This window comes from Ochotona curzoniae, unplaced genomic scaffold, assembly GCF_017591425.1.
Source record: "Ochotona curzoniae isolate NIBS_2020 unplaced genomic scaffold, NIBS_Ocur_1.0 contig_3819, whole genome shotgun sequence".
Classification (NCBI taxonomy): Eukaryota; Metazoa; Chordata; class Mammalia; order Lagomorpha; family Ochotonidae; genus Ochotona; species Ochotona curzoniae.
Genome location: NW_024466004.1, coordinates 15,025,537 through 15,038,001, shown reverse-complemented (window position 1 = coordinate 15,038,001; position 12,465 = coordinate 15,025,537). Strand labels below are relative to the sequence as shown.

The 12,465-nt window shown below is 39.6% G+C and overlaps 1 protein-coding gene across 1 annotated transcript in view; it reads left to right on the top strand.

The window, feature by feature from the left end:
- PKHD1 (PKHD1 ciliary IPT domain containing fibrocystin/polyductin) overlaps positions 1–12,465 on the top strand; it is a 405,478-nt gene that overhangs the window by 71,666 nt on the left and 321,347 nt on the right. The window contains exon 33 of the mRNA XM_040983008.1: positions 3,298–3,511. Coding sequence (XP_040838942.1) covers positions 3,298–3,511 — 214 coding nt within the window. The remainder of the gene's footprint in view (positions 1–3,297; positions 3,512–12,465) is intronic.

Sequence of the window (12,465 nt, the reverse complement as noted above, 5' to 3'; positions counted from 1 at the left end):
TTTGGGAAGCTGACCCTCCCAGTCTTTCTAATGCAGAGTCCTTGAACTGTGTGTCATGTGAAAGTTGGTAAAAATGTGAATTCTTAATTTTTATGCATGCATGAATGTGTCTATTTGAAAGGCAGTAAATCAGAAACAAAGACCTTCCATCCACAAGTTTTCTCCCCAAACGCCTGCAGCAGTCTGGGCTGGGGATTGGGGCCTCAGTACAGGCCACCCCACATGGGTAACAGGGACCCCAGGATAGCAGCAGCATGGTACAATGGGGAGTGCAGCTGGCACTTGGGCCTGCATCCTCTGCTTGGGGACACTAGGACCACATGCCAACTATAGGCATTTTCTAGATAAACATGTTGATATTTCTGCTCTGTATCCTTTCTGAAATCCATATGCTTTCCTCATTTTGTCCTCAGACTAGCTAGCACCATTGGATTAGCGAGTTCTGCCATACTGGGTGGCATCATAAATGATTTCATACCCCTTAGTCCTGTATTTGCTTTTTAAAATCTTTGCTGGTTTTTAATCAGCTTCCCACTATCATTCTAAGAGGTGTGTGTGTGAGTGTGCGCGTGAGCCTGTGCCTGCCAGTTGCACTTTCTTTATATTTATATGACTTTTCTTTTTTTCGGTAGTTTATTTGCTGCCTTCTTTTGTTCATTTACTCTCCTATTCCTGTTTATTTCTGTAATTCACCAAGGTCAGTGAATTACAAACCTTGCTTTGAGTTTTGGTCTTCACTTTGACTTTGTGTCGGATGATGACGTTTCACGTTAGAGGCTGTAGATCAGGGCCTAGAATGAAGCTTCCTTCATCGTTTCTTTGCTGGCACCTTTGCCACAGTCCTCATATGCAGTCTTGTTAAAAATGGGGCTCTGAAGGGGAGCTTCTCCTGCTTTTGTTTTAACCTGCCTTTAACGGCTCCCTGAACTGAATTTCTAACAGAAGAAAACATTTTTTCACATGGGGAGTTATTGAAACATCCTGTTCGGTGGGACTAATACTTCATTACTTCCTGTTTGTTTAAAATGAGCAAGATCTGGGCCCTGCGTTGTAGCCCAGTGGTTAAAATCCTCATCTTACATGCACTGGCATCCCATATGGGCACCGGTTCTAATCCCAGCAGCTCCACTTCCCGTCCAGCTCCCTGTTTGTGGCCTGGGAAAGCTGTAGAGGACAGCCCAAAGCCTTGGGACCCTGCACCTGCCTGGGAATTCCAGAGGAAGTTCCTGGCCCTTGGCTTCAGATCGGCTCAGCTCCGGCCCAAGGGGCTGCTTGGGGAGTGAACCAACTGATGGAAGGTGTTTCTGTCTCTTCTTCTTCTCTGTAAATCTGACTTTCCAATAAAAATAAATCTTAAGAAAAATGAGCAAGATTATTGATCTTTACATTTCTTGGATTTACATTCTGAACTCTACTAGCTCACTACATGGAAGCTGACTTTCTCCGTGAGATACAAGGAGCTAAGTTGAGTAAGGTCACACAGCTCTTAGGAGGCACAACTGTAGGAGGCCATGGACTCTCACCGTCAGCCCTGGGTTCTATCCAATTCACAGCCACTTAATCACCTACAATGAGATCTTTGTTTTATGGGTGTTAGACCTAATTTGACTTGCCTTAGGGCTGGAGAGCTGTGGTCTGTCCACATGCGTGTCCTATGGTCCATCACTGTTCACTCTTGTGATTTATACAAAACGCAGGCACGAGAACCTCCCGGTGTCCTGTGCTCTGGCTTGTAGTGGCAGCAGTGTGAGGTTCGGGAGTTTGAGCTGGCCTCTGCTGTGCCACTGCCTCAGGGCAGGCAGGCTCCAGCCCGTCATCCTGGCTGGCATTTGCTGTGTAGTTCCCTGAACACACCAGTGGCTGAAGGAGCAACAAGGAGGTTTTTTTTTTTTTCCTCCCCTTTTTACTTTATTAAGATTTTTCAGACAAAAGTACTGCTGAGCCGATTCCGACAGAGATTTGCTCATCTCAGTGAAACACCCCCGTCTGTTTGCCTGTTGGTGTTCTAGGCAGGCAAAGGGAAAAGGTTGAGAATGAAAGGTCCTCAGTGCCTTCTTTTTTTTTTTTTTTTGTAATGAAATGTCAATGGTTATAATTATGTGAAAACTGGGAACTTTTGTGGATCAAGAAGTCCCATAAAGAGAACGAAAATTTAACTTGGAAAAAGTTTGAGCTCAGAGAAAAGTGTTTCGTGTCTCTGCTTATCTCTGAATATATAAATAACCCAAATCAGTAAGAGAAAGAGCCACCTCAGTAGGGATAGGAGCAGAATGGGAAGAACACACAGAGGCAGAAACATGAGTTATTGCTGAACAGGAAAAATTATTCAACCTAAAAGATCACAGAGCGCACTGGACTGATTAAAAAGAGTGACTACTTCAAGTCCTGTCAATCCATGGCCAGTCGTGGGAATTTATGGTCAGTAAGTATGCAAAATGGCACAGCCACTTTGGGAAACAGAGAGGCACTACCTTGTAAGGTCCATCTGTGCCTAGCGTTCAATTTGCTTCATAGGAGGGTAATTTTGTATGTGTTTGCAGTGTCAGATACTGATAAATGCCCGGAAGTACACTGGTAAGAGAATTGGTAAATCTATCGGAGTACTTTTATGCAATACAATATTGAACAGTAATAAGAATGCATCAAAGCTGTATTCAGAATATAATAGTGTGGAAACAATGATATTACCCACTTTCACCCTGTAGCCTTTGACCCTTTGTACCCTAATAAACTAAGATTATTAAAAAAAAAAAAGCTGTATTCAATAATATGAATAAATACTGCCAAGTAGGATCACGGATATCTTGTTATGAATTATATTGTACAAAGTTCAGACACAAATAAGACTCAATCTATTGTTTAGGAGAAGAAAGCCATGTGACAAAAGTATTTAAAAAATTCCAAATGGTTCTTCCTGAGAACTAGCTGTTGGCAGGAGTGCACCAGTTTAAGAATATCTTCACTGTTTCAGATCTGATGTTGGCTGACTGGGTCACATGAGGGTTTCTTTTTTTTTAATTTCTATTTTATAAAAATGTTATTTATAGGCAAGACCTTCAGAAAGTTTATGGAAATATGATTTGTTTTCTCATTCATTGTTCCATGAACCATTGGATTTCCTCTCTCTCTCCTGAGCATCCCAGAGGAACATACCACAATTTACTTAAAGAAAGTAGACGAATCACTTCCTTTTCTTAATGTTCAAGAAAGGACATGTCAGTTTCATTCCTGGAACAGGGGAGGTCCATAAGTCTGACTGTGGCTGGTAGCTAACCTTGTGGTCACTGTCTCCTGCAGTGTCTCTGGCTTTCCTGTGTGACCTGAGGCCCGAGGAAGACAGCTGTGACGACGCCAGCCTCACCTCCGTGCAGTGCCAGTTGACTGTTGCTGTGGGAATGGAGAGACTGTCTGAGTCGTGGCCTTACTTCTACACGTGTGAGGAGTGTTCTCAGAGCCGCTTCGGGTCAGCTCATTGGACAGCCTTCCCACCCTTTTCCGGCCTCTTTGTCAGGTGCGCTCTGTTCTCCCTCCCTGATCTTTTGCACCAGTAAATGACCAGCAGGGCAGGGGACCTAGCAGAAGGTATAGGTTGGGTGGCCTTGGCTCTTGCAGGGGCTGTTCCACTGTGGATTTGAGCCAGCCTGCATATCAAAGCATCTCGTGTCCTTTTTAAGTGTTCAAGAGAACATCTGAAAAATCTGCCCAGTAAACAGCTCACTTTGTTCTTGCTTGGATTTTAATATTTATCTTCCGATCCAAAGAAACATCTGGTGAATGCCAATGGGGAAAAAGATTAGACATTATGAGAAACAGAATTCCTTTTTCCTCCTCTTCTTTTTCTTTTCTTTCCAAACAGATTCACTAGTATGAAGCAAACAAACAAAAAAAAAGCCATGGAGAAATCCAGCAGATTGTACAATGTTTACTCAAACGAAAGGGGAGGTTGTGCAGACAGAATTCATGCAGATCTAGGATTCTGAAGTCACATGCTTTAAGGAGTTTTTCTAAATTAAAAAAAAAATTTCCACTTAGCCTCCTTTTCTAACATAAATAAATAAATATATATATACATATATATATAATATGATCTAGATGGCCTTAATTTTAGCAAGCAATTCTTTTTGTACGAGGAGGGTTAGTATATCAGGTCATCCTTCTTCCTTTCTTATCAGGCTTCAGTAGGTACATCTGATTATTCACCCAGGAGGTATTTAAGGATAAATATAAAACTCAGCCAGACCAGTTCTGCAGCGTGAATGTGATAATCCCTCCTTCAGGACATTTTGATGTTCTGAAACTGTGTTTTAGTATACATTTGTCACCAGAGGGTTGAGTTTCCTAGAGGAAAAGAGAAAGCACCTCCCTTGGCTGGTTATTTTCCAGAAAGGCATGTAGGGACTGGGATACTGGGTGTACACTCAGGTGAGAAAGGACAGCAGGGCATATAGTTCAGCAGTCCCTGCTTCCGCTGAAGTCAGCACTTTGGAGACGCTTAAGTTTTTTTCTTAATTAAGGAAGTTTTCTGGTGCCTTTCCTCTTTAGGAGTGGTTGAGGGCCAAGTTAAACCCTGTCCATTGCAGAAGTCCTGCTGCTTGCTCCAGCCAGTGCAACGGGCAAAAGTGGCTGTGTTTTCTGGAGTTCAAAAAAGTGCCTCACGATGTGAACAAAGTCCTATTGATGAACACTAAAAGGAACCCCGCAGAGTTTTTTTATGGCCAGTGGGAAGGGAGTTCAGGGTTATCCTAAGAGGGCTGTTAGCCATGCACTGACAGCTCCAGACTTCTTCAAATTGTATCCATCATCAATTTCACTTCTTTGATTTTAAGAAAGCAGGTGGAAGTTTGTAATATTTATAAACAACCGAATTGTGGATGCATTCTTAGTTATGTGTGTTCTAAGTGTTTTTTTTTTTTAAAGCTATTGTGCATGGGAATGCTCTTACAATTTATTTCTCAGCAAGTTGATAGTTCATTTATAAAAGTGCTATTGATTTTTATGCTTTGAGTTTGCACGCTGTGACTTTACTGAATCTGCCAGTTCGAGTAGTATTTTCATGCCATCTTCAGCGTTTCACTCTGTAATAGTCTAGTATCATTTGCAAACAGGACATTTGACTTGCTACTTTGCTATTTCAATTCCTTTTAACGTATTCTTGCATAGTGTCTCTAGCTAGAACTGAAATGTCATTGGATGAAAGTGGTGGGAATGATTCCAGATCTTAGAGCAATTGCTTTTATCTTTTCTCCATTCAGTGTATGTTTGGTTGTGGTTTTGTCACATATAGGTGTGTGTGTGTGTGTGTGTGTGTTCATTCAGGTGAGTTCCTCTCCTGATTTGCTTAAGGATTTTTTAATTTTTAAAATCATAGATGTTAAATTTTTGAATGCATTTGTTTTTGTTGAATTGTAAATTTTGTTCTTTATTCTTGTGATGTATTGACTAGTGCCTGCCAGACCATCCTTTCATTCTTGAGATAAATCCCACTTATCAGGATTAATTTTTTTTTATTTACTAGTACATTATGAAACTTTTGCATTTATGTCTATCAGTTTAATTTGGAAGAGTTTATGCCATTTTAAAAAAATTATTTTTTGAATGGCAGATTTGAGAGAGAGAGACCATCCATCTGCTGGTTCACTCCCTCAAATAGCTGCAGTTTTTTTTTTTTTTTTTTTTTTTTGACTGGGGAGAATTGCTTTCAGCATTGTTGTAAAGATTTGGTAGAATTCATCTGTGAAACTGGTCATGGGCTTTTAATTCTGTTACTCACTGCTCATCTGTTTAGGTATTCTTAGTGATTCAGTTTTGATAAATCCCACATATCCACAAGTTGTGATACAGCTTTACATGCTTCTACATTTTTGCATATGATTGTTCATAATACTCCCTAATGTTCTTTTAATCTCTATGGTATCACAATGATAGCTCCCCTCTTTATTTGGCCTTATTTATTTGTGTTTTCTTTCTGTTAGCTTATTAAAGATTTATTTCAGAACTGACTCCATTTCATTGATTTTGTGATTTTTAGTTTCTATTTCATTTATCTGTACTCTGTTTTTAATGATTTCTTTACTCGTATTAACTTTGGTTTTGATTTATTGTTTTTTTTTTTCCCCTAAGTCCTGGAGGTGCATTGTTTGTTCATTTGTCCCTAGTTTTTTCTTTTTATAGGGGCACTTAATATTATAAACTTACCTTTTAGAACTACTTTTGCTGTATCCCATAAGTTTTGGTATGTTGTGTTTTAATTTTCCTGTGGTTGAAAGAATTGTTTTTATTTCCTGTTTGACTTCATCAAATGGCCTTTATACATTTAGGAGCATATTGTACAATCTCTAGAATTTCCTTTGTTGTTGATTTTTAAATTTATTGTGATCAGGAAAAAATGCATGAATCAACTATTTAAAAAATATTGAGACTTTGTTACCTAATGTGTGACCTATCCTTGAGAATGTCCCATGCGCTGCTTGGAAAAAGAAAGGGAGGTAGTCTACAGCTGTGGCATGGAATGCTCTCGAGTGTCTCCTAGGTCTGCTTGGTCTAGTATTGTCTGACTCTGACATTTTTGACTAAACAGTCGTCATAACTTCTTTAAAATTGATCCCTTAATCATCATACACTGAACTTTTTTTGTAACAGTTTTTGTCTAACACTCTGTGTTATCTGATGTAAGTGTAGCTGCCTCTATTTGTCTTTGATTTCTATTTGCATAGAATATCTTTTTCCATCCCTCTGCTTTCCGGCTGTGTCTTTACCGGTGAACTGTGTTTCTTAAAGGCAGCATATTATTGGGTCTTGTATTTTAATCCGTTTGGCCAGTATGTATCTCTCAATAGTGTAAATTAGTCCACTTATATTCAAGGTTATTCTTGTTAATAATAGTCCTGCCATTTTCAAACCTTTTCCCATTTGAGTATCATTCATTCTGTTTCTAGTGAGCTTTATGCCTTTCTATATGTTCATGTTGTGGATGGATATATATATGTATATTTTCAACTATATATCTATTTGAAAAAAAGACTCCTTGAGCCTCATTCATAAGCCCACTCTGGCAGTGATGGACTGCCTCAGTTTTTGCTTGTCTTGGAAAGTATTTATCTCCTCTTCTTTTATGAAAGACAACTCCACTATGTAAAATAATCTTGTTTGGTGGTTATTTCCCTCAGAACGTGGAATCCATTATTCTGTTCTTCTTGACCTGTAAGGTATCTGTTGAGGAATCTTCTGTTAACCTAATAAGGTCTTCTTAGAACAGACTTACTGCTTTTCCTCTGGAAAACTGTAGCATTGCCTTTGTACTGAACTTTGGGGAGTCTGACTACAGAGTGTTGCATTGAGTGTGTTTACTGCTCAGGTCTTTCTGGGGTCCTCTCTCTCCCCAGATTGCAGGAGCATCTAGCCATTATTTTGTTGAATACCTTTTCTAACCTTTATTCTCTTCACCCGCAGGAATCTCCATTGTTAAAACATGTATTTGTTTAACATTATCGCACAGGCCTTGAAAGATGTCTCCATTATTTTTTCTTTTTTGCTTTGTCTGAAAGGGATATCTCAAAATATCTGTTTTTGAGCTATTTTTATCTATTTTGGATGAAGCTTATTATAAAACATTTTATAAATTATAAAATAATCATTAAAATTATTTAAAATATAAATTATGTTAATGAAGTTTTCAACTGTATTTTTTCAATTTACTGTGCTTTTTAATTTCTGAAGCTTCTGTCTGGTCCCCTTTTAAGATCTTTATCTCTTTGTTGAGTTTCTCATTCATATGATTTTATATTTACCTATTTGTAGTGCCTTGTATCTCTTTGAGTGATACTCTGCTGGTTCCTTTGCATTATACCAGGCATTTCATCTGTCTCCTTTCCTTTAGAATAGAGTTTGTTGCTAAGGCATAGTTTCATTCCTTTGGGGGTGTGATATTGCCTAGCTTTTTCATATTTAATGTATTTTTACATTGTTATTTGATCATCTGGTGAATTAACTGTTTCTGTCATTTTTAATTAGCACCTATGGTGGTGGCAGGACGTTTTTCTCAGGTTGTATTTTCAGGCATCAGTCTGAAAGGCTATTTTGATGTTATTATGTCTTGGAGTCAGTGATCCGGTCTTGCTGTGTTGTCTTCTACAATATTTGATGGCAGCAATAGTGAAAGCTTGGATATGTGTGTTCCTGGATCTGGGGTTGTCAGATTGTCAGCCCCACAACCATACTGGCTGTGGCTCTGGCTGTACGAGGGCTGGTTTGGAGTGCTGGAATGATTTCTCACTTACCTGCTCTGATTAGGGTATTTTTGGAATCTTAATGGCTCTGTCCCAAAGTCCCATGAGGGTACACCAGCCTCTGTAGCATCAGCCCTGTTCCTACAATGTCTTGGTCCACATGTACTTTTGCTTCCTCCATGGCAGATGATTACCTCTGCATTTTATATTACTTGAGGTTAGGAGAGAAAGAAGTGATCATTCTTATGACCACTTATGGGGCCATTCTAGGTTGTAGTTGAAGCCCACAGCCCTTTATGACCAGTGTAACACAGATACTGCCCGTGCCTAGGTTGGTGAAGTTAATCTCTTGGTGACACAGACTGACACTAGTCTTGGTTGCACACAAGTCTTTGAGCCTCATATGTACACAAAACCAAAGAATAGAGGTATTTCACAACCACACCTCATGTGTGTCAAGAGGGTTCAGGTTCCTACCTCATGCCAGGAGACTGTGTCAATGGAACACAGGCAGAGATAGAGGCCTTTGGTCTCTGTCTGGTGCTGGCTTTCACCACAGCCAGTCCAACTCTGAGCTTCAGGGACAAGTTTCAAGTCTACTTTCCTACCCTCCTCTCTAACCATTAGAGTCTTGCCCTAGGGACAGACAGAAACTGAGAGAAAGATGGTAATGCCACACTAGGCTCACAGACTCCAAGCCCTGCATTTTGGGACAGGGGGGAGGGTATGCTTCTGACTTGACCCAGACTCGGAGAGATAAAAGCTAAAATGGATTTGAGCCAGTCTCAGTTCTCCACAAGGTGGCAGGTCAGATCCAGGGGATACATGGGTCAGCCCTCACCTAGAGGTAGAGACCTTTGAGTTTTATCTGTGCTGCTGGGTCTCATACAAGCAGACCCAGATCTAAATGTCAAGACAAAGCCATAAGTTCACTTGCTAGCCATATTGGTAACAGTTTTGTTCTTTTTGCTGGAGCTTGGGCAAGGAGTAGTGTAGGTAGTCTCTTGGCTGAAGATAACTCCATACGTACGTACTGGCCTGAGGACAACGGTCATGGGCTCTGTCTGAATCCATTTCTGTGATTTGCTATACATGCTTGGCACTGTGGTTGAGGGCAATGGTCGTGTTATCTTCCGTTTTCATCTCACCAGCAAGACACATCTCTCTCCTTGCTGCCTTACTTGGTATGGTGTTGGGGACACTTGGCAATGCTTTCCTTTCTGCCTTTCCGTTACAATAGAATGAGGTACTACAGCCATTCCCCTGCCTTCCATCCCACGTATAAAGGCACTGTTACTTGTTCAAATTGGTGTTAATGTGGAGAAAGGCCCAGAGTGTCTCAGTTGATACATATTCTGTTTCTTCTTACTCTTTATAAACTTATTGTTCTGTTTTTCGTGAGTTTTTGAGGTTCCCACATGTTTTGGTAATACATAATGCACCCAAATGATATGATACTAAGAAACCTTTAATATGTCTAACGATAATGTAGGATATTTAATCAAATAGAGAAATGCTTATGGTGTATTGAAAAGTGAAAATCCAAAAATCACAAATACTGCAGTTAAGGAGCCACATTGTTGTATTTGCACACACATCATTTGCACACACACAAGTAACTGGAAAAAGAGACTACAGGGGTAGGCATTGTCGTATGGGGATGGAGCTGCTGCCAGTGTCATCGACATCCCACATGCGTGCTGAGTCCTGGCTGCTTCACTTCCAGTCCAGCTCCCTACTAATGGTTTAAGAAAACCAGCAAAAGAGAATCCAAGTGCTTGGGCCCTTGCCACCATGTGAGAGAACTGACTTCCGTTCCCTGCTCCTGACTTCAGTCGAGCTTAACCCTGGTCATTCCTGCCGCTGTTCTTCTTCATTCTCTCTGACTTTAAAGTAAATAAATATATCTTTTAAGAAGTAAGAGAAACAGAACAGTGTATTCTAAAATGTTGATAGTGTCTATATGCAGGTGGCGTGCAGATCAAAATTTCTTCTTTGAGATTTAAATATTTTTGAGCATGTGCTTATTCAAGAACACTTTTTTTCAGGAGGCATCAATAAAATGTGCCGATTTAACTTATTTAGTTCCTCTTAAAACTATACTTGTGAACCCAGATGACAACTTTGGGGACCTTAAACGGAGTTGATTTCCATTGACTGCTTCATATTCTTGCTAGTTACTACCACTATGGATAAGACAGCATATCAAAAGGGCAGATATGTACCTTTGGCAATAATAAAACCCAGTCCATCTCTTTGCCTGTCTACCCATCACCAACATATTCATTCATGCATCTGTCTGTCCATCCATTCTTTCCTCCCTGACAATACATCTGTTTATCTATACTTACATCAGTTTATGCATGTATTCTTTTGCCCATCCACCCATACATCGTTGCATTAATGCATCTATACTTTCATTCACCCATGTACCAGACCTTGCATCCATCTGTCAATGAATAGTAAGTATTTGCTCTGTTTTCTATGTGGTGGATACTGGCGACTCCATAATGAATGAGACTGGAAAGTTCATGTGTACAAAGATAGAATACAAAGTGAGGAAATAATTTGTGTGACCATATGTTGTGATTGAGGAATGGAAAATCATAGGGACTACTTTAGACCATGTCCAGAAGAAGATTCTCTGAGAAAATGCCTGTTGTGTTAAGAAGGCTTTAGCATGGAGATGCAAACAGCAAATGCAACAAATTCAAAGGACCCAGAGGGCTTTATGAATCTTACTGGAGCCAATAGGTCAGGAATAGAATGAGAAGGCAGAGAACACACAGTGTTGGGCTGGAACCCAAGGCTTCTGACTTACAGTGTACTTGGCAAGATGCCATGTGTTCAGCGTCTTTGGCAAGAGTGATAGTTGAACTGTGTGGATCCAATGAGAACTCAGAGCCATAGCAAGCAAATTCAGATTAAGTGAGGTTATATGAAATTCCTGTAAGCAGTCTTATTCTTAAGGCACATAAAGGATTACTTGTTAACTTTATGATCTGATTAGACTAATTGAAGTAATGATAGATTGTTATAAACTTTGGTCATAAAACTACCTTTATCAGCACTTAGACCCCAAATTTTTAACACATATACCTCAAATAGATACTAAATTTATGTGTATGTGTAGGCATATCCATCTATATCTGAATCGACATCCATCTTTATATATCCTGGCATAATCTGTATATATACATACACACACACATATACACACACATATCTATATATATATCTACATAGATATATAGATATATAGCCAATTGTACTTTCCAATTTACAAGATTATTATATAAAAGCCATGGAATTTGAATTAATCATTTTTGTTTTGTTTCTTGAATAATTTTGAGGTTTTTCATGAAAAAAATGTTGCAATGTTATCAGGAATGAACACAAAAAAGAATATGCACTAAAACTTGTTTCAAAGAAGTCTAAGCTAGAACAAATGGGTTTACCTCTTTTAAGAGCAAGAATATACCTAAGGAGGAGTATACTGCTAATAGGCCAATGAAAGTGGGGCAGAGTGACTCAGCCCATTCTACTTGTACTTTTGTCAGCAATCAACCTAAAAAGGGCTTTGGGAATTTAGAGGCCAAAGGCTAACAGAGGTTTTAAAGAAATCAGCCACTGCTTCTCTTGAATTCATGTCTGTTGTCCTAAATCACACACACATGAGATACAAAGACTTGTTTATGGGAATGATCAGCATCCATGATCCATTATTGGCATGAAACCATGAGAAGGGGCTTACAGCAAAAGGAGGTTATGGGGCAGATATTCTCTGTTTTTGAAAGAGGTAATTATGGATAATTTAGAAAATTAAATTGACTTATCTCTGGAAAAATTCTGGAAAGCTTACTACTCAGATGCTTTGGTAGCTTTTAGAAATGAAGTCAATTTGGGGGGGAAAGTGGTGGTAAAATAAGCTTCCTTCCTTTATAATAGCTTATATGGATTGATGATGCAAATATTGGAGGTGATTGCATTCATCTCCAGTAGCTTTAAAATGAAAGAGAGGAGCTCCTTGGGAAGGGAACAGCTTATTTCAGCTTACAGATTGGAGGCCAACGTTGAGGATATGGTGCTTCTCAAGCCTGCTGACTGTGGATGTCGGTCAGCAGGTACAGAGACATGGTCACGTAGTGATCCAGGAGAGAGAGAGAAAACAGACCAAATGTGAACTCCTCTTGTGAGAGCCCTCCTGTGTGTGCTCTCCGCGGCTTAGTCATCTTCCACT